Source organism: Carcharhinus amblyrhynchos, chromosome 6, assembly GCF_965287045.1.
Source record: "Carcharhinus amblyrhynchos chromosome 6, sCarAmb.v2.hapA, whole genome shotgun sequence".
Lineage (NCBI taxonomy): Eukaryota > Metazoa > Chordata > Chondrichthyes > Carcharhiniformes > Carcharhinidae > Carcharhinus > Carcharhinus amblyrhynchos.
In genome coordinates, this window is record NC_137329.1 from 57,396,333 (window position 1) to 57,419,183 (window position 22,851).

Consider the following 22,851-nt stretch of genomic DNA (forward strand, 5'->3'; position numbering starts at 1 on the left):
TTGTTAGACTTCCTGTGAGGGTTAACCCAATTGCGCTGATGAGCTACTTTGATCTTGCGTCATCGTAACCATATTCATCTTTCTGTTTGAATTGAAATCAGATGTAGGCAAACTGATCCTGAATTTTGCTTTTTATTACAACATTGATAATACTGGGGACTGTTCATTTGAGTGCAGATTGTTGGTATTAAGGAGAGTGAGTGTAGTGATATTGTCACTTGGTCTAGTAATCCAGAGCCCAGGATAATGTTCTGGGGATTTGGAGTTTGAATCCCACCATGGCAGATGGTGAAATTTTAATTATATAAAAAAAATTCTGGAATTAAAAGTCTAATTATGATCTTGAAACCAATGTTAATTGTAGGACCTTCAATCTAGCCAGTAAATAAGAATTCCACTCACTGCTATGGTGATCATCTGTGTCTAAATGACAGAGACACTAAACGAATATTTTCTACCAATACAAGACATACGTTACAGAGGGTAACCAAGGGATATTGGTGATTTTACGTGCATGCTTGTCAGGCACACACCTATCTAAGTAAAATTCTGGCCTCAGTATATTTATAGACAGATATTTGACGTCTTGAGGAATCACAGCGTACGGGAGACGGGTAAAAAAGTGATTAGTGATCAATCATGATCATGTTGAATAGTGTAGCAGGCTTGATAGGCCACATGCTTTACTTCTCTTTCTGGTGTTAATGTGTTGTATTTATCTGAATCTTCAGCTTAATTACATTTTATCAATGGGGTTCCTGCTTGCAGTATTAAGGTCTTGATGGTTTTGAGTCTGCTTCTCTCTCCCCTACACTAGATACCTGAAGCACACACTGGACAAATACGTGGAGAGCGATTATTCAGTTGTATACTTTCACTATGGACTCAACAGTCAGAATAAACCTTCATTTGCTTGGTTAGTGGAAGCCTACAAGGAGTTTGACAGGAAGTAAGTGTGTCTGTGCCTTGGTTAGGCTTTTATATATTTCAGTCATGTGAAATTGGTTCTCCCCTATTCTTCTGTGATTTGCTGTTTTGTTATACTTACTGTAACAGGAAAATGCATACATTTAAAGTCTCCATGAATATAGGCGGCCATTGGGGGTGGATGGGGGTTGGGGGGGTGAGCGGTGTTTAGGTCAGGGTTCTTTGTTTTCTCTATTCCTCCTTTTTTGAAAAATGGTGTAACCTTCACCAATTCCAATCTCATGGGATATTCACAAATGCATGGAATTTTAGTAAACCAAGTATTAGGGTATCCAAATGTAAACTGAAGATCTTTGGCATTTCCAAACTATTCCGGGTCTTTGAGTGAACTGTATTTAAGAGCTTCCTGCTGGGAGAGCTGTATCACTTCCCCATCACTAACAGTCCAGAAGGATCTCAGCCTGTCATTAACATTTATTATCATTCATCGCTCCCCAGTGATGGAAGAACTAGCACCATTGTTCGTGTTGACCTTGAGGGATGAACTGTCAATGCTTCCCTGTAAAATCAGTAAGGTGAAAAGAGTACATAGTGAATTGTATTCAGAAAACTGGACTATTTCCATCCAAAACAGGTACAAGAAGAACATAAAGGCTCTGTACATCGTCCATCCTACTAGACTCATCAAGGCCTTCCTTGTTGTCTTCAAACCCATAATCAGGTCAGTCCATGCCTGCTGATTATTCTCAATAAAAAACTAATAATTAATTAATTGCTTTGTGAAAATTGCTGATAATGTCTTGCTCTTCTGCCATAGTTTTCTCTTGAGTTGGTCAGATTTGTCATGCCTGACCTCATTCTGGCCAGCAGAGGAATACTATAGTTAGAAAAGGGGAAGATTAGTCATGCTTCTGATCCTGATTGGTGTCCACTGGAAACTGAGAAAATATAAATGTGAGGATTTTGCTTGGCTGTAATGATCAGCCTGAACTGGAAAAAAAACTCCAAGACGGCGCTAGAGCAAGGCAACTTATTTCAAGCTGTGCCCAACATGCCTTCTAATTCTAACTTTTACTCTTGTTCTATGCTTCTAAAACTTCATTCTAACTCTTCCTTAAATTTCTAACAATGGTCTTTCTCTACACCCTAGCAATGACTGTAACACTACATGCTGCACTGTCTCGTTTCTTTCTCAATGAACGGCATGCTTTGTCTGTATAGCATGCAAGAAACAATACTTTTCACTGTATACCAATACATGTGACAGTAATAAATCAAATAACTATTTCATGATGAATTGCCTGTCCCCACAGACACACGTAGACAGTAGGCATGCATGGACTTAACAATCCAGACACACGCAAAGAAATGCTTTACCATGCTCTCTCACGTCTCTGCCGCAATGACAACTTGAATTATGTAGCACTTAAATATAGTACAATGTCCCAAGGCATTTCAAAGGACTCACGTTAACAAAGATGAGACTTGGAAAGACAAGTTTAGGGAGGAAAGTTGAGAGATTAGGACCTCAATCGCTGAAGAAGTGCCACCAATAGGATATGCAGGAGGTCAGAATTGGAGGAATACAGAAATCTGACTTATAAGGTGGGAAGAGATCATTTTTTCTACTGAGGGTGGGAGGCTAGTCATTTAATTGAAGTTTGCAAATATCCACATGTATGTGCGCATTCTCTCTTAGCTAGCCCTTAACACACACACACCCACTCATTTGCCTATTTGCTCACTTACCTGCAAACAAGTACTGTAGGCAGGGTTCATCGTGTATGCCCACTATCTGGTTATATAACATCTGTTCACTTGCACTCCAGGCTGACAGTCCCTCTCATGGTCTTACATGCTACCCAGACTCAAACATGAAGAATGGACACTAGGTAACATAACAAAGGATACTGATTGAATTTGTTGGGCTGTATGACTGGTGGTCAATGTGGAGCTTTTACCCACTAAACCACATGAGACAGGCATCCTGTTCCTCTGATTTTACTGCCTGGCTTGTATTCATCAAAGGTAGGAAGTCACATAGGATTTGCTTATTGAAACAAGTCATGAAAATGCTTGTGTGTGGGGAGATTTGGTAAACAATGCAGCAGTCTCAATTGTACTTTAATGTTTCCATTTCATTCTTCTCCATCTTATACTCTTGATGCAGTATGAAGTTTGGTCGGAAGATCTTTTACGTTAATCGTTTGGATGAACTTGAACACTACCTGAAGTGTGAGCGAATGGTGATCCCAGCGTGTGTGAAAAGGTAGATCCGTCTAAATCATATCCCTGGCTGAGAGGTGTTCAATTCCTAATTTTCAGGTACAGGTAACTAAAATTTCTACTGGACCAGTTTGGCAGAGGGATGGTTCCAAGAATGAGAAACTTCAGTCATGAGAATAGATTGGAGAAGTTGAGATGTTCTCTTTGACGAGAAGGCTGAGAGAAGATTTGATAGCAATGTTCAAAATCATGAGATGGCTAGACAGAGTAGATAGTGAGAAACTCTTCCTGGTTGTAAAAGAATCAGGAACGAGTGGGCATAGAGTTAAAGTGATTTGCAAAAGAAGCAAATGTGATGTGAAAAGATCTTTTTCACATAGCAAGTGGTTTGGGACTGGAATGCACTGCCTCGAACTGTAGTGGAGGCAGATTCAATCAAGACATTCAAAAGGGCATTAAGTGATTACTTGAATAGAAACAATATGCAGGGGTATGGAGAAAAGGAAGAGGAATGTCACTAAGCGACAGTGCTCATTTGGAGAGCTGGTGCGGACGTAAGCTAAGTGGCAGCGTCTTGCGCTGGAACAATTCTGTGATTCTGAAGGATTGTAATTATGTTTCCTTTGGGGGGGTTTAATTTTTAATGTTGTTATTTTGAAGGAATTATAAAACATTTTTATTTATAAAACAGACCATTTTCTGTGTCTAAATTCATTTATGCTAATTGGTGATGACTGAGGTGGGAAAGACTTTTTTAGAATCACCGTCTGGGATTCACTGACCTTGTCCATTGGTGGGATTCTCCAGTCCTGCTGCTGTGAATGAAGAGTTGGCTAAACGCCAAATTCTCTGTTCTCATCAGCAGTGGTGGCGGGGTGAACAATGTTGGGGAATTCCGGTCGTTGTGACACAGGAGGAGGCCATTTGGCCATCAGCCCCATATTGGAAAGAAAAGACAAGTAAATGCTGTCAACTCTGTCCATCATGCTGTGGACTAAAAAACTGAAAGATGGGGTTAACGCCATACTCTCAAGCCTTATTCTTATTGAATGGCGGGGCAGGCTCGAAAGGCTAGATGGCCTACTCCTGCTCCTATTTCTTATGTTCTTATGTTATTCTCTGGGAGTCCCTGCTAATAATCATTCTTTGGCCAGTGCCACCTGAAACATTATCTAGACAGTCATTTCCTGTTCCTAGTGCTAGTTGCTTGCTTTGTATGCATGATATGTGACTACACCTTACCACTACACCTCGTATCTCCCATTTGTAATGCACTGGACTGGTAATCCAGAGGTCCAGGCTATTGTTCCTCGGATATTGGTTCAAATCCCATCACAACAGCCTGTGCAATTTAAATTCAATTAATAAATCTGGAATATAAAGCCAGTCTCAGTAATGGTGACCATGATGATTCTCATCATATCTGGTTCACTAATATCCTTTAGGGAAGGAAATCTGTTATTCTTACTGGTCTGATCTACATGAGTCCAGTTCCACAGTAATGTGTGGTGACTCTTTACTGTTCTTTGAAATGGCCTAATAACTCATTCAGTTCAAGAGCTTTGGGATGGCAATAAATACTGGCCTTTCTACTGGTACTTGCGTCCATGAAAAGCATAAAATGAAAAGTGATCAATGGCCTTGAAAGGACTTTGGAACATTCATAGAATGTGTGTATTTATGTCTTTTGTTTGGAATTGATGCTATGATTTCATTGTGTGGTAGCAAGTGATTGAATGGGGCTTCTTATCGTCTTGTGATATCATCTTTACTTTAGGTTTGATGAGCATTTACGGGCAGCACAGAAACCAGTGCCACCAGAACCTAAGAAGAAAATGCCTCATCAACAATTTGGAGTCTCACTTGAAGAGTAAGTAATTCCCATGACTCCTTTGAGTTGTGGTTCTGTGGACAGGAGTAACACCTGGATTATTTAGGGTGAACTCAGTGTGGATTGGCATTGGAGTTGCAGAATCAATTCTGTTTAATGCCCCATATGCATGCTGTATCAGGCAGCATCGCTAATTAGAGATTAGATTTGATTCCTTCTCGGCACCCCTTACCCCCATACGCTTGCTCAACGTACATAAAGTGCACTCTTTCTCAGAATTGCCTGAACCAGGAGCTGCTGAGCTGTTTTATCTGTTCCACATGTGTTTACAGGAAATATGTGGGTACAGCAGTGTATTTCAGGCTGCATCTTTGTCAACTATAGTCACCTTTCTTGTAGTTGTGTGACAGCAGATAAACTGTTGGATGTACAATATCTGCGTTGTGTAAGAGTCTAGTTTGCATTTTTAATGATTTAAACTTTTTGTTGTTTCAGACTCAAAGAAAAGGATCCTGATCACAAGGTCATCCCATTAGTGGTGGAACAGACAGCCAGTTACATCATGAAAAATGGTGTGTGATCTATTCTTAAACCAGAAGGAATCATTGGTGGACATGATACATGTTTTGTTCCATTTTTCCCTGCTTATTGAGGGCATTGACTCCTTAATGGGATATAGTTCAATAGCCTTCTATTATGTAACCAAAGTTGCTATTAATCATGTACGAGTCATGATGGTAAGTGGCAGCAGGTCATTTGATCATGTATAGTGGGTTATTGCAACCAAGCCTAATCGGCCGCTCCCCTGATATCCACAAGTATACATTTCCGGCAGTTGGGCGATGACCGTGGAACAATCAGAACAAAGCTGGTACCTTTCAGTCAGTCAGTCATACAGATCAGAATCTGGATGGAACCTCGTTTCCTTCTGAATATTCAGCCTGATTTTCATTTGTATTAACCTGTCATATCTCGTACACCCCATTTTTATCTGCTTCATTGCATTTGCTTTGTTTGACTTGGCCTTTCTCCCTTCTGGAAATGCACCCCAATCATCTCCTATTTAAAGGCAATTAATTGATTTTTTTACAGTTTTTGCCCGCCAGTCCTTGATTCCAATTTACCAGGACTAAATCCATTCTCATTGCCTTGAAATTTGCCCCCCTTCAAATTCAGTATTTTTATTCCACCATGTCCTTTTCCATATATAATCTGTTATTTTCCAATCTCATTGCCAGTGTTGAAAGAGTTAAAATATTTGTGTTCGTTTTATTTGATGACCTGCTGTCTGACCTTCCTTAGGTCTGAACAAGGAAGGGATATTCCGCAGGTCTGCTAACATGTACATGGTAAAGGAAGTACTGGAAAAATACAATAATGGTGAGTGGGCAGCTATACAAATCACATTGCGTGTACTTGTGTATTTTAAGTTAAAATTACAGATGTGATCTTTTGACCCATGCATTAATAATATGTGGAACGTTTGTCACAGAATAAAAGTTGACGATGGCTTGCCAGTTTAGCAAGCTGGTCTTCTTTCATCTCAGCAAAGGAGTTGTTAACTCCCTACAAGCCAAAATCCAGTGTTAGGATAATGTTGATCCAGTTCCATCTAAGCAGCATATAAATCTTCCTGCAGTAATATTATAATATTGTAATTTAATATCCGAATGGGCACCGGAATGTGGCAACTCAGGGATTTTCACAGTGACTTCATTGTAGTGTTAATGTAGGCATACTTATGACACTAATAAATAAACTATTATTTATCTGGCATCTTTAATATAATAAAATACTTCCACATTAATGTTATAATTCCAATAATGCTTCCTGCAGTAATAACACAGATTTACAGAAGCAGGTATTGGCCCACTTAGCTGGCCTTTGCTACTCATGCGTTGTAATATTAAATATTTGGAAGATTGAAGCCATTGTGTTTGCTGTCTGCTCTAAACTGTGTTCCCTTCCTAATGACTCTATCCCTCTTCCACATAGTCTGGTTTAATCTCAACCAGAATGTTTGGAAACATGGTGGCATATTTGACCCATGGGACATACCGTCAACAAAATATCAGTAATACTGCTGATTTCCACCTCTGTTACTTTGACCCTGATTAGCTCATCTGTTGCTGAAGCCCCCATTCATGCATTTATTATCTCTAGATGTGGCTATTCCAGCTCGCATCTGACAGATCACCCACATTCTATCCTCCAGAAACTTGGGGTCATCCTAATTGGCCTCCTTACTCGCACCATGTCCCATGTCCTGATCACCCTCCTGCTTGCTGGTCTTCATTGGCTCCCTGTTGAGCAATATACCTGGATTTTGGAATTCTCAACCATGTTTTTTTTCCCAAATCTGTCCAAGGGTTTGCCGTTTCTTATCTCTGTAAACTCCTCTGGCACCACAACCCTCCCTGATATCTTTGCTCATCTAATTCTGACCTTTTGAGCAACCTGAGTTTAATTGCTGAATCTAGGACCTAAGTTCAGGAATGCCCTCCTTAAATCTAAGATTCTGCCCTCGTTTAAGACTGACACCCCATCTCTTCGTTCAGTTTTTTGGTCATCTGGCCTAATATGATCTTACGTGGCTCAATTTCTAATTGTTTTCTAATATGGCTGTGGAAGTATCTTATTAAGTTAAAGATGCCAGATAAATAGAAGTTCATTTATTAGTGTCACAAATACTCTTATATTAACACTACAATTAAGTCACTGTGAAAATCCCCTAGTTGCCACACTCCGGTGCCTATTCAGATACACTGAGGGAGAATTTAGCATAGCCAACTTGCGCGTCTTTTGGACAGCAGGAGGAAACTGGAGCACCCAGAGGAAACCCACACAAAAACGAGGAGAACGTGCAGACTCTGCACAGATAGTGACCCAAACTGGGAATTGAACCAGGGTCTCTGGTGCTGTGAGGCAGCAGTGCTAACCACTGTGCCATCGTGTCACTAAGAAATTGCTGCTAATGTGCTTGTAGTCTCAGTCCCTTATACCTATTTTCTTTCTTTGTCCTTTTTTTTCCCACTTTTCCTTCAGTTTCCTTTTGAACCTAATCTTGAATGATGGTATCAGCTGCAATCACTAACTTCAGTAGTGGATTCTGCAATGTGACAACTCCCACTGTTATAAGATTTCTCTTCCTGTCTTAATTCTCTTCGATGTAAGAAATCTTAAATGTATGTCTTTTTCTCAATTCTTCTATCTCAACCTATCATTATTTTTAGCATGTTTATCAAATCACCCTTTTGTACTCTTCTAACCAAAACTCCCAATTTTTATAAACTTTCTTTGTATTTGTATTTCATAATATGCAGCATTCTCGTGAATCTGTATCGTACCCTCACTTTGGCAGGAAAGTAAGATCTGTAATTCTGTTACATCAACTATTCCCATATATTTGTGTTCTCCTTGCTTTCTGTTAGTGAATAAGAGGAAGAAAATGCTATATCTTACTTCAGGCCGGACATTGTGAATGAAAGCCCTCTTCCATCCAGACATGTAATCTGTCAAGGGTCACAGGTGATGCAAAGGAGCCGCAAGTGGCGCTAGGCTTGATTGTAGGTATTTGCAGCTCAGGTACTCCTGTGGTTTAGTGCAGTGATCTGTGCTGTGACCATGGAACAAGGTTGGGATGAGATTTGGCATCCTCCTGACTATGGTTTGCTGAGTTTTGTCAGATTTTCTGGTGTTGCACCAATTTAGAAACATTTTCAACATGGAATTGGGAAATAGAAGTTAGATTGCCCCCTTTCCTGTGTACACTGCATCATGAAAAAATCTGTGATGCCAGTCTACGTTACATGAGGGAAGTGGAAGAATCAGATAAAATGCTGACACAAAAGCCAGAAGTCAAATGAGAAGTCAGATTTTCAACTTTGAACTAAAAATTTCATGTAGGCAGCAACATAAAGTGAGACTAAAAACAGCAGTGAAGAGCAGTGGTGATTATCCATGGTCATTTCATTGCACATGAAATGGAATTCATCAAAACAGATAAGTTACCTGGTATTTCTTTTGACAAATGAATTTTAAATGTCACAGTCCATGTGGCTTTATTTAAATCAATCCAACATGTAAACCGAAATGTCCTGGTTAAGTATTTGCTCAGAGCCATGTTTGTACAGAATGCAGAGTGTGAATTATAAGTTTAATATATGAAATATGAGCCACAGTGTCACAGTTTACACATGTGGTCTTACATTTGCACCTTATTACGGATTTTGGTTCTGAGTATCTGCCCATTTATCACTTGGCATTTAGTGAGAGATGTTTGTTTGAAATACTTTTCCATTGTTGTGCAGGTGTTCCTGTGGACTTTGACGCCTACAAGGATGTTCACTTGGCAGCTGTAATGCTAAAGACCTTCCTTCGTGAATTGCCTCAGCCTCTGCTGACCTACAGTCTGTATGATCGAGTGATCTCATTTGGAAGTAAGTTTTACACTTAAGAGCCAGCCTCTTGCATTGTGTTATAATCTTTGCTACTTTGAATTTTCCAGAATATTTATTGTCTTGATCTAGCAAGCTTCCCTTTGGAAAAATTGCCATTTGGAAAGAATTACATTAAACAGTCTGGCTAGATTTGGTTCTTAATTGCTACTCAACCGCTAAGTTTAAAATAATGAAACATTACACCTTGTAGACAGTTTCAGATATCATAGCACAGCTAACTACACAGTCTCCAGAAAGCAATAATTTTATTGAGTTATCAAACAATCAAAGGTCACTGTTTATAATGCACGTTGATAGATGACTACCATTGTTTGGGATGGTTTCACCTTTTATTCTGAATGTACTGATTAGGTTACCTTAGATTGCTGTGCTTCCTTACAATGTAAGTGACTACACTTCAGAAATACTTCACCAGTTGTAAAGCACCTGATGTTACGGAAGATGTTAAATAATGTAATTTCTTTCTAGCATGTTCCACAGTCATTACAATCAATGAGGTGCTTTTCATTTAAGGCACTGTTGTAATGTGGGGAATGCAGCAATGCCGCAATGCCATAGCAACCAGGTAATCTACATCAGTGGTGTTGCTCACATGATATAAAGTCTATACACAGATGACTTAACTTCTCTGTGCTGGCATTACATTCGCAAGAACCTATTCTCACCCTTATCCAACACTATCAGCATGGCCTGTTCATTTCTCCCTCATGCTTATCTAGTTTCCCTTTATCATATCTATGCTATTCACTGTGGCTACTCCCTATAAGTTCCACGTTTCTTTCTACTCTCTGGGCAAAGCAGTTTCTCCTGTATTCCCTATTGCAGTTTGTTGGTGCTATCTTTATGAATTCTAATTTGGACAACCCCGTAGGTGGAAACATTTTCTCTACCCTGTCAAACCCTTTCATTATCTTTTAGACCTCTTTCGCATTACCCCATATCCTTTTCTAGAGCAAAAAGCTGCAGCATTTCAAACTTTATTGATAAGATTGAGGGATAATTGTTGGTCCAGATACTCCCAACTCTTCAAATTGAGCCATGAGATCTTTTACATAAAGTAAAGAGAGCAGACTGAGCTTTTGTGTAATGTCTCTTCTGACATAATGAGCTTGTTTGTAGACTTGATCTATTTTCTGATGGGTGTAGGCACAGAACTAGTCTCAGTGTCAATTAGTGCCAAACTAAGTCAAAACTCTTACAAAGGCAGATCTGAAGAATGGAAGAGTCGCATTGATTCATTGGGCTGGTGTTATTCCGAAACTGAGACTGATGAGGGGGAGCTTTACTTTCTGTATTATGCTTGACACAGGAGTGCTTAATCATCAAAAATTGAAAGTGTTCCATTCACCAGTTTCTAGTTCTCTTACCTTAAAGAGCACAATATTAACTAAAAAGTATTTATTATTTAAAGCATTTACAACAGGTTTCAAGCCTATTTGTGACTAATAAATAAGCTTTACTTTAAATATTTCCTTTTCTCTCCATGCATGCTGAGGTTATAACCTTTTGGAAATGATCTCAAGGCTCAGTATCATACACCACATAGAATCTTTACAGTGCAGGAAGAAGCCATTCTGCCCATTGAGCCTGTTCTGGCTCTCTCAAAGAGCATTCTTCCAAGTCCCACTCCCCGTCTGAAACCTTGCACATTCTTTTCAGGTAGCAGTCTGATTCCCTTTTGAATACATCCTTGAACCTTCCTCCACCCTCTCAGAAAAAGCATTCCAGACCCCAACCACACTTGTATCACTTTCACTCCTTTTACCAATTTACTTTGGATCAGGATTTCTAGTATTTGATGCTCTGAGTGGGAACAGGTTCTCTATTTACCCTGTTCACATCTCTCAGGATCTTGAATACCTCTATCATGTCTCCTCTCACAGCCTTTTCTCCAAGGAAAGCAGTGCCAACCTCTTCAGTCTATCCGCACAGCTGCAGTTGTTTATCCCTGAAATCATTCTTGTGAATCTCCTCCGTGCTCTCTCCAATACCTTCACTCCCTACATTGAGTGTGGTGCCCAGATTGGGACGCAGAACTCCAGATGAAGCCTAACTAGTGTCTTATGTAAGTTCAACGTGATATCCTTACTCTTGTACTCAATGCCCCTATTAATAAAGCCAACATGCTATATGCTTTATTAACTGCTCTCTTAACATGCCCTGCCATCTTGAATATTTATGTACATGCACACCAAGGCAGCACTTAAGGCTGTTTTTACGCTTCCTGACTCAAGTCTCTGAAAACTAGTTTAAGGCAGTTGTCAAATTAATTAGCTGTAGCTCCAAGCTGAGCCTGAAAACCCCTGATTTAAAACCCAACCCAAAGAACAACTTTCCATTAATTGCTAATTTAAAGAAAAGACGAGACTTTAGATAGAAATTAACCCTTCAAGCTCCCTCACTCACCAGGCTCCAACTTATGCTCACTAATGCACCCCAAGCAACATTCCAGTTCTAAATAAACCAATCGCAGAAAGAATCTTTCCCATCTCAAACCTAGTCATAGTGGAGGTGTGCAATGGTGACTGTTACATACTGGAGTATGTGTCGCAGAAAGAATGCTAAAACTGGATGCTTGCACACATAAGCTTGATTCCTTGTCATTGAACATACCTGACATGCTTCTCATTCTCAACTGCACACTCTTAGGGAAAAAAGGCATTGAGTGGAGGCCGGAACCACGCTCTCTGACCCCTTCCCATCCTCAACCTCCATGAAAACCGGGAAAGAATTAATCTGAGGGCAAGCAACCCCAGTGTGACATTATTATAGATTGAAGAATGTAATGTGCTGAGGTATGGGAGCTGATTGTTTGTTATACTGCAGGTTAGAGGGCACTCTGTGGTAAGAGAGAGAAATTTGCAAAACACATTTTAAAAGATCAAATTGAAATTGCCATCAAAGATCATCTTGATTGCATTGAATGGCGGGGCAGACTCAATAGCTGAATAGCCTACTTCTGGTTCTATGTCTGTGATCTTGTGATAAAGCCTGTAACTTGTTATGTAGCTCACTATTTTGCTGGAAGGAACACAGTTACAGAATTCACTCAAGCCCTGCCATATTATCAGTTCTCCACCATCGCTAAACTAAGCAACGGCCTGAAAAGATTGCTTTGCTTTCAGACCTTCAGGCAAATCTGTGCAATGCTATGGAAAGTGGTGAACAAATTCCAACTTAGATTAATACATATAACGTGGTATGGTAGTTAGCACTGCTGCCTCACGGTGCCAGGGACCCGGGTTCAATTCCGGCCTTGGGTCACTGTCACTGTGTGAAGTTTGCAAGTTCTCCCCATGTGTTTTTCCTCCGGGTGCTCTGGTTTCCTCCCACAGTCCAAAGATGTGCAGGTTACGTTGATTGGCCATGCTAAGTTACCCCTAGTGTCAGGTGGATTAGCAGGGTAAGTATGTGGGGTTATGGGAATAGGGCCTTGGTGGGATTGTGGTTGGTGCAGACTTGATGGGCTGAATGGCCTCCTTCTGGACTGTGTGGATTCTATAATATATATTGGTGAATTAGCATCTTTATGGTGGTGCACAATATTGACTTAAGCCAGTTGTGCTTGTTTGCAAGTACATGCATGGTTGTTCCTTTTTTACTTTCTGTGACTATTTGTTTTTTTTCCCTCACTAATTAGAAGTGCCACAGAATAAACAGATCGAAACCATTGGTGAGATGATTCAGTCTCTTCCTCAGGATAACTATGCGGTGCTGCATTATTTGGTGAAATTACTGGGAGTGGTAAGTTTAGTTGTGTTGTCATTGAAACTTATCCCTTGTCACATCTGCCCAGACAAATAGTTTTTAAAGGTATTTTTGATTGGCTGATGGGAAGCATTGACTCAGGGGACTGAATGCAGTGGATTTCTCTCTGCCCAAAAGGTTCTTGTGCAGTAGATTCTTCCACCCTCTTAGGATAGTGATTGTTGTAAGCTTGGTGTTGGGGGGATTCATTGCTTTGTGGAACTTCTGCAAGGAGCTTTTCTGTGTAGTTAACCTCAAAACTTGAGAGATGGGAACTGAACCCCCAACAAAGCTGACATCTTTCACCTTGACTAGTAAAGTTTCTGAGCAGTAAGTCAAGACCAGTGGTGGCAGTGCCCAGTTGAGTTGCAATATGAAGAGTATTCTACACAGACCTATATGATAAGGCAATAGTAGTGGGCTGAGGATCTTTGCACCTTCCTAATCTGCAGATGGGCTCAGCGCTATAATTATTACACTGACACACTGTCAACAGCACTTCATTAGTGTTAATGTAAGCCTACTTGTGACTATTAAACCTTAGTTTAATAAACCTTGAGCTTATATGTGCTCATACAAAGCCCTCCTCTTCCACCAACCCCCCCCAACCCCCAAGCCTGTTAGCTAGAATTACGAAGAGCTAAGTTTTAGAATTATTTTTAAACCATTACAAATTGAATCTCAGCCTTTGGGAAAATTGAAACCTTACTGAAAATTTAGCGAACATTTAAGAGAGCCAATGCAAAGGTTTGCCCCTATTTTGAGAGATTGTATTCCAGATGCCTCGATGAGCTTAAAACATTATTATTTCTATCTTGGGTGTATTCATACATTGTGTTGCTTGACTTTGGTCTCAAGATGTGCTTTGTAGTTTTTAGGGAAAAGGACATTCTGTCCACATACATGCACACTCCACCAGAACCATCATCTGTGATGTCCAGCTTATCTTCAGAATGTGGCAAATTTTAGTGCAATCAGGAGTTTCTTTAGGAGAAGTAGTGCACTGTGCAAAATCTAATGCTTCATCACTTCACTTTGTAAAATGACACCCAGGGTATATTTATTTCAGATGCAACAGGAGGTACTTGATGTTGTAAAATGGTAGTCTGGTAGTAAAATGGTAGTCTACTAAGATATTTGCCAGGAAGGCCCTAGAATCTGACTCTGGATGTACTGTTAGGGGCTTTCAACCTGCAAGCATTAAAAATACCTCTGTGTCTTGAGATAGCTGGGACAATGATTCAGAGCACCTGGCCTTTGTAACTAACCTTTGTCCACTGTGGGAGCCTGTCCATTGGCCTGACGAAGCTCAGCTAATGAGCTTCATGTGAGCTTAGCTTGTCAAAAGCCATATGAGCTGTTAATTTCTGCCTGGGACTTCAGTTTTGTGCTAAATGTGCCTGCCTGCTGAGTACATTGATTTGAACCTTGGTGGTGTTGTCATGCAAGGTGAATAAGATTTACTTTGTGCTGATGTTTCATCACCATGAGCTTAGAGCTGCAGCAGCAATATTTTCAAATAATTTATTTACACATGCCTGCATGTTAATGTTTTACATTTTAAAAATTCCTTTAATATCTTGTTCTATGTGGAAAATACATACTGAAATAATAATAGATTTCCTGCTTAAGACCATCAAGGCACAACTCAAGCCTCAGTGCTTGATCTAATACATCTTAATCAATGTCAGTAGGATGGCCACTAAGTGTTTCACCAACATGTTTCCATTGAAAGGAATTATCATTCTATTGATGTATAAGGCATCATATAGAGTAAAGGTTGGATAAGTTCATTGAGTTGTTAATTAAAGGTTAGCACATTAAGCAGTAGACTGTTGCACTTTGTTATTCTCTCAATGGTCAGTGGCTTTCAGAGCAGTTAGAGCATATTCTGTATGTGCTGCAGCCAATGTGTTTGATTTAGGATCCATGCTATATACATAAAAATGACTTGGGAGTAAGTTGTATGCTTTTGTCATGTGTAAAAAGCCTTGATCCATAGCCGTTTAGGTGGGGGAAATTCACCACGGCCAATCCGAGTGCCCCAAGGTGTGTAGGTTGGATGGATTAGCCATGGTAAATGTGTGAGGTTACAAGGATAGAGTGGGGGGACCAGGGTAAGATGCTCTGTCAGAGAGTCGATGCAAACTTGATGGGCTGAATGGCCTCGTTCTGTACTGTAGGGATTCTGTGATCTAACTGAGCAGGTATTCAGCTAACATCAAGATTGCTGACTCTGGTAGCACAGACTGGAGGAATATTAATATTCAAGTGTCAAAGCTTTTACACCTGCGATTGATTCATTGCCAGGTGGGTCAGCTAGGTTATGTCCTTTGTGGGTCGGTACAACAATTAAAAGAATAAATGTTTTTTCACAGTGCAGATACTAGGCACTCGTATACTTCAGCAAAGGTAGAGTTCCTTTCTGATATGTTTGGGTAGTTTGAGCAAGAGGAAATCTGAAAAAGAGGTTTTAATTCTTCTTGAAGAATAAATGTGTAAAGTCCTTCCCAGGTGTTTGATTTATTAACATGACCTCATTGTGTTTTCTGTTTGTTCCCAGATTGCTGACAACAGTGACCTGAATAAAATGACTGCGTCCAATTTGGCTCTGGTGTTTGGACCCGCTCTCTTGTGGTCAAAGGATGCTGCAATTTCACTTAATGCCATCAACCCCATTAATCACTTCACTCAATTACTCTTTGAAAATTATACTGAAATCTTTTCAGCCAAATAGGATAAAGCATTAATGTCTTAAACCACTACTGGAGTCAAATCAGGTTGCTCTACTTTTTTCTAAATGTTCATGGTAATGTACCTCGTGTGGCAGCACACAGGAGACATGTTATCAAATTATAGGGTGCACCCTTTTAGTTAGGGATGGGGTTGTACCCTGCTTGGTCTGTGTGGAGTTTGTGGCTCCGTATATGTGCACAAGCATTAGGGATGGGGTTAAATCATTGTGAGTCCGGGGCTGGATTCCGTGGCTCTTTTTGTTAATTTGTAGACTTGATAATCACTGTGGTGGGAATGCAGATGGAGAACTTGTCTTTTGTGTTGACATCTTGTGGTTTAAATTCTGAATATTTCTTTTCCTACCCTATCCTGGTACTCTTAGCACATGAGACAGACAATTAAATCAATTTTAAAAAATAATAAATTTGTTCAATAGTGCTACATTTGTAAGAGAATTTCTACTGCTGGGATATTTCCATGCTGGATACACCTGAAACTGAATTTTGCGGATGATGTTTTTACTGAACACCCAAACCTGATTTTTATACATATATGTGTGAGTATATAAGAGAAACGCACATTGTAATGGTGCCAGTGTTACACATTTTTGATTGCCTTGTGTGAAAATGGATTTGTCAAAGATTTTCAGTTTCATGGTGCTGTGTGCCATTTTTTGTTAACAATGCAGCATATGTATTTCACAATTAAAATCTCTGTACTGGTTTCACAGAATCCGTGCAGGTCCACGTGATCTGAGAAGTTGGGGGGTGGGGTGGGTGCGGGGAAACATTTCGTTCATGTAACTAGTCTGAGATATTATAAATTCATTCTAATGTGCAAAGTGCTCTCCCTGTGGAAATAGGATATCAAAAATGCCATTTGTTGGATCAGCTTTGAAAGTTTTAAAGCTTAAGAATATTAAGATGCAATCTAAATTGCATTATTTTAATTTTTAAAAAATGCTTTGTTTAAAGAGGGAGCTTTTCCTCTCTGGAATATTAGTGGCAGTATGAGGGAACTGACTTGTTCAGAGAGAGAGTGATCAATCCCAGATGCTTGTGGAAGTTGGACTGACAATGGAATTATAAATCTGTGGCCTACTTCAGGTTGTCATGCTCTTTTAACTGTTAATTCAGCAACAATCTATTGTCAGACTTGAGATTTTTGTACACTTGTAAGAGTGGTCTAGACAAGTACTGTAAGCCCTGATTGGCACTCCATTATTAACTTCCTTTCCAGCTGGCATTTCACAATAAATAAGGAGAGCTACTTAATCCATTTTCTTCAAAGGGAGGAAACCTGGTTCGGCTTTTACCTGGAAACTTTGTGGTAACTGACTGCGATTTTTCCATTTTTGAATCATTTATATTGGAGCTTGCAACATTGGTATTGCTGTGCATCATTGGCAGTGTGAAACTGGTCATCTAAGTTCTTATTTTAATGTTCACTGTTTAAAAATAGAAAAACAAAAATATTAAATGACTTATCGTTGTCAGCAAGCTTGCATTTTTGCATATCGTTCATTAGTGGGTGGTTGTGCCTCATTCCTGGCTGTTTGTTATTGGTGCTATTTTTTTTTCAAGGTATGCAACCCAACAATTTAGTAAGAGCCTGTCCATTCTGAATTGGCACTACTATAATCATACATAACTTAAAACAAGGTTGTGGCAGATAGCACATGTCCTCTTCTGTTTGCTTTACAGCATGTTAATTATTTTACAAGTAACCACAAATAATGTAGTTTATTCTCCATGATCTTAGGATATTTTTTGGAAGAAAGAAGTACTATTTGCCATAGATCACAACCTGGCAGGTTTAGACGTTAGAAGTATTTTAATGTTGCAGCATAAGGAGAGGATTGAAATGGCCAGGTTTTAAACTTCCCTGAGTAACCTTGTTCCCATTGCCTGTAAGGAAACCATGAGGTTTAATCCATTACAAACTCTCCAATTAGAAGTTTGTGTCACTGATAATATTTTAATCCTTTTGTGTGAGATGAGGTTGGGTGAAACAGGGACCATTAACAAGAAATTCAGTGATTTCCCTCTGTTTCCTTTTCTCTTCTGGAGGCACCAGCTCCTGGCCGAGATGCCCATGCCTGTGAATCCAGATAGTGTGTGTGTGGGGATTTGGATTAAGTTCCAAACTGTCTTCATCAGCTCTGAACATTCCTAAATTGACAGGAAGATACAGACATAGCCTGAAATATTTTAGTTAATTTGTCATCTTGTGTTTTTATATTTTCATATTTTTGTTGCTAGCATCTTTTTAAAAATCGGTGAACATGACCAGGGTCATTGAAGCCCTGTTTCTTATCTGACAGAAATCTATTGCTTAAATTGATATTTATTCCATAGTAAAGACTGAAATTTCCACAAAATGTATTGCTTAGATTATTCTGATTTGTTTCACCTGTTAAAAAGCAGAAGTCTAAACAACTCTATTCACTTTACTGTGGCAGGGACATCTGACCCCTTTTGGACTTGTACAAAGTATCATTGCTGCCGCTGTGGTTTAGACTCATGTAGCTGGCTGGCAAAATTCACTAAATTCACTCCAGAAGAGGGGAAGAGATGGGTGTCCTTTCTGACTGGAGTGTCAGAGCCTTTCTGTGCTAGCCTTTTGAAGAAACTTCTTGTTTGGTCTATATGGACTTCCATCAGCTAATGGTTCATTATCCAGAAAACCTGTTCTCCAATAAAGACTTAGCTGAGTATATGCAAGATTGCATGCAAAGGCTTCCATTCATGGCTACAATTGTTGTGGAATCCACCACAATATTAAAGGGAAAATCTGTGTTGGAAGCTGATCCATTTCCATGTCTCCATGACAACTCCATCTAACTTGAAGTGGGCCTGTGCTGTCTATTAATCGGAGACTGTTTGATGTGCCTTTTTATACATTTGATTACTTATTGGGATAGTATGACTAGGAGAGAACACTGGGTAAAACTGTGTAAGCCAGTTCACATGGCTCACAAAAATCTCAGTCAAAAGTTCATCATAAAGATAAAAAATAATGTTATAAAGATACAATGTTTTTCCAGCTAGCTGATTTCTGAAACCTGTACATGACATTTAGGGCTCATTTTAAGTGTGTAAGTAAACAGCTAAATTGCCAGGTAATGGATTCATTTATGATGCCAAATGTTGCCCTTGATTTAAGGTTTGTGAAAGGAGATTAAGCACATCTTGTGACAGCTCCTTCTGTTTTTTAGAACAAAAAAACTACCCATATTTGAGGCATTAAACAGTGGCTAAGATTTTGTGATAAACTAACAACCACAAACATCAATAATATTCCTGTAAACACTTTATACTGAGGCATTTTCTTTGTACATCCAGCCATTTCAAATTTTGTCGTGCCTTTTCCCTTCACAAGGTGAGGTCTAATTTTCAACTATTAACCTAAAGTTTTGTTGTGAAGCTTTTCACCAATAGAAGCAATTTTTTGAAAAATATTGTGACCAGGATCATATTATCTGAGAAGGGCATTTTCTTAGGGAATTCCAATTTTAAATGTGCCAACCATTGTGCCAGGCTATTGTCTCATGAGTTTTATTCAACCTTGCCATCTTCTCCTTGAGGATCTTTCTTCCTGCTCCTTGAGCAGTTTTTCTGTTGAAATAAAGATCAGGATTCTAATGCAAGTATTTGGTAATATTCTTGGTTTAGTTTGTTTTAAAATAGTTGGAAAATGTGAGGACAGTAACCTCGACTTTAGGATCGAGCAAATTTAATTTAAACCACAAATCCTAAGATTTTAATATACAGAGTGTGGCTCATTGGTTGTCAGTTGGCAAGAGACATTCCTTGTTCTCAGTTTCTCCCTTGTGGACACATCCACATAAACACCTGGAGTTAAAGCTCAGCAATGTGAGCAATTCCCAACAATTTGTATACTTCATTGTGTCTGAAGCTTTTTGGGATACTTAAATGCAAGCCTTTTCTGGATAACCTTTGGCCCACCCTGAAAAAATCATTTCCTAATATCCAAATATAAGCACCAGTGCATATTTCTTCTCCTTCACCACCCCTGCTTTGACCTCTGGAATTGTCTCATACCATTACAAAATTATTTTGTTGAAGGTTTTCAACGGCAATTTAGCATGACCAACCAGTTAACCTGCACATTTTTGGACTGTGGCAGGAAACCAGATCATCCAGAGGAAACCCATGCAGACATGGGGAGAATGTGCAAACTCCAACACAAACAGACATCCAAGACTGGAATTGATCTTGGGTGCCTGGCACTGAGGGAGCAGTGTTAACCATTGTGCTGTTAGTGGGCAGGTTTACATTAGCTACCCTCCGATCTGTAGGAACCATTCCAGAGTGCAAAGAATTTTTAAAAATAGCCACCAATGGGACAATTTCTAGGGCCACTTCCTTTAACAACTTTGGGATTAAGATTATCAAGCCCTTGAGATTTATCTGCCTTCAATCCCATCAATTTCTCAAATTTTGCTGTTATTACTGATTTCCTTCAGCTCCTCACTAAAACTTGGGTTTCTCAGAACTTCATGTACTTTGCTTCTGTCTTCATGAAGGAAGCCATTCCTTTGTTTTCTGTTGTGAATTCACCTGATGCTGAGTGTAAGGGTCCTACATTACTTTTTTGTCAAAGTTTTTCTCTTTACATACCTATAGAAAGTTTTAGTCAGTTTTAATGTTCTTCAGTAGCTTACTTTCAATCCTCTTCTTGATCAACCCGAGTTCACTTATTCTTTCACTTCAAAGTACCACGTTTGGTTTCTTTATTAAATTATTCTGGTTGCTTACTTCCATGTTTTTTACCCAGCTATGTTAAGTTTACATACATTTTCTAACTGGGGAGGAAAGGAGTGAGAGATTTCCCCTGTTGCAGGGTGGGTAGGTAGGAAGTGGTTGTGCACAAGGGAAGGTAACAGCATAGTGAGAGTTATCATCAGATACCGAGCTGAAAGCAGGCTAATTTTTTTTGGTATGGATCTGTAGTAATTGCCCTCTGCAACGGAAAACTTTCTTTAAGTGCTTCCCTAGAATAGTCTATACCAGCTGACATTGTATAAATTGGTACCCGAGTGGAGCTAGTGTTTTCTTGATCATCACAGAGTTGGAAAATGTTATAAGTACAGGTTCATTGAAAGTTAATGGATGATTGCTTAGGCAGCTGCAATGAGGAATGCTTTGGATTCCTTACCCAACACCCAAATATTTTCCTTTATAATGGTACATTTTAGTATTTAATTGTGCCTTTACAATACTTGCCTGGAAAATGCAAAATTGGGGTGTTAGGTTTACTTATATCCTATCTTAGGTGTAGCAAAAAGAAATCATCTGATAAGCAGAATTGTCTCTTGAATTTCAATGTGTGACACTTTCTTTACCAAATAGTTTATTGTATGTTTAATATTGAAATTTATTGCTATCACTTGTTGACTGCTTTATGCTTTGATGTGTGTGTGAAGCAGATGATATTTGTACATCTTGCTGTATGGTGAGAGGTGATGGTCCATTTCAGTTTCTGAAGACCTCACATCACATTTTATGTAATTTGATTTGTTTTATAGTGTAGTGTGTGACTTTAAAATAAAATATTTACATGAATTATATCATAAAATTCTGAACATAGCAAGTGTCTATTCTGTTTAAGCTCAGAACCAGCTAATGTTGTTGTGTATTTTACTGTAATGAAGAACATTTGAAATCATTTTAAAAAAGAACATATACAGCAATGATCAGTGGAGCAAGACGTTCTGACCACCCTCAATGTACAGACCTGGAAAAAGGAAGTTCAGAGTCTGCTTAACTGTAAAATAGTTAATTAGGATCCACCTGCACAGAAGTGTGAAAAATCTTTACACAGTCACTACCCGCTGCCCCCCTCAGCTGAAATCAGGAGCTATTGTAGAGTTGAACTGTATGATATTAATAAAGAATATTGCATAAATTCACCCTAACAACCACTTGCAGTTCTGTTGGCAGAGGAAGATTGAAGCAAGAAGCTGAGGATTTATATTTTTAAAAACTCATTCATGAGATGTAAGTGACACATTTTTTAAATGTGACCTAATGCACACACTGAAGAAAATATGTATTCTAGGGAGATGGTCATGTTTCTATCATTATCTTCAGACTCTTGTTAAGACTTATGGCATCAAGTCAAACATGGGACAGGGAAACTTCATTACCAGCCACCATCTGTTTCCACCTGATGAATTTGTACTTCTCCATGTTGAACACCATTTGAGAGAAGGCATGGAGGATAGTAAGGGCAAATGTTAGTATGGGCAGGATCTTCACTATTCACCACAGCTGGCTGTGTTCTGAAGGGCATATCTGAGTGATTGAATGTGTAGCAAAGGAATTAAAAAGAGGGAAAAATCTACTTGACCTCATCCATGCCTATCTATTTGTTGCTGATAAGTCTACCCATGGTAGAAGTGATCACTGCACAGTCCTTGTGGAAGCAGCCTTGTCTTCATATGGAGATGTTCTCTGTGTGGACTAATGGGATAGATGCAGAAAAAAATTAGGTCAAAACTGCAGAGCATTCCAGTCACCCACTATTCTCTGCGTGAAAAACTTCCCCTGCCTTTCTCCTTTAAGCTTTCCCTGTCACCGTAAACTTGATGCTTCTACTCTAGGAAAAAGCCTCTGATTATCCACCCTGCCTAAGCCTCTCAATTTTGTAAACCTTTATCAGGTTTCCCCTCAGCCTCTGTCTTTCCAGTGAAAATCAATCCTAGTTTATTCACCCTCATAACCAACCACCTTTGAGGCCAGGCAACATTGGGGTGAACCTTTTTTGCACTCTCCCCAAAGCTTCCACGTCCTGCTCATGTGATGACCAGAACTGCACACGATACTTCAAATGCAGCCTAACCAAGATTTCATATAGCTGCAACATGATTTCCCAACTCTTGTACTCAGTGCCCTAGCT

General features: G+C 39.4%; 1 protein-coding gene across 1 annotated transcript in view; it reads left to right on the top strand.

Moving 5' to 3' along the window:
• Nucleotides 1-21,531, top strand: part of arhgap1 (Rho GTPase activating protein 1) — a 53,116-nt gene extending 31,585 nt beyond the window's left edge. The window contains exons 5-13 of the mRNA XM_080190503.1: nt 818-949; nt 1,562-1,648; nt 3,098-3,196; nt 4,931-5,023; nt 5,480-5,556; nt 6,287-6,364; nt 9,295-9,423; nt 13,085-13,188; nt 15,755-21,531. Coding sequence (XP_080046629.1) covers nt 818-949; nt 1,562-1,648; nt 3,098-3,196; nt 4,931-5,023; nt 5,480-5,556; nt 6,287-6,364; nt 9,295-9,423; nt 13,085-13,188; nt 15,755-15,928 — 973 coding nt within the window. The 3' untranslated portion in view covers nt 15,929-21,531. The remainder of the gene's footprint in view (nt 1-817; nt 950-1,561; nt 1,649-3,097; nt 3,197-4,930; nt 5,024-5,479; nt 5,557-6,286; nt 6,365-9,294; nt 9,424-13,084; nt 13,189-15,754) is intronic.
• The last annotated feature ends 1,320 nt before the right edge of the window (nt 21,532-22,851 follow it).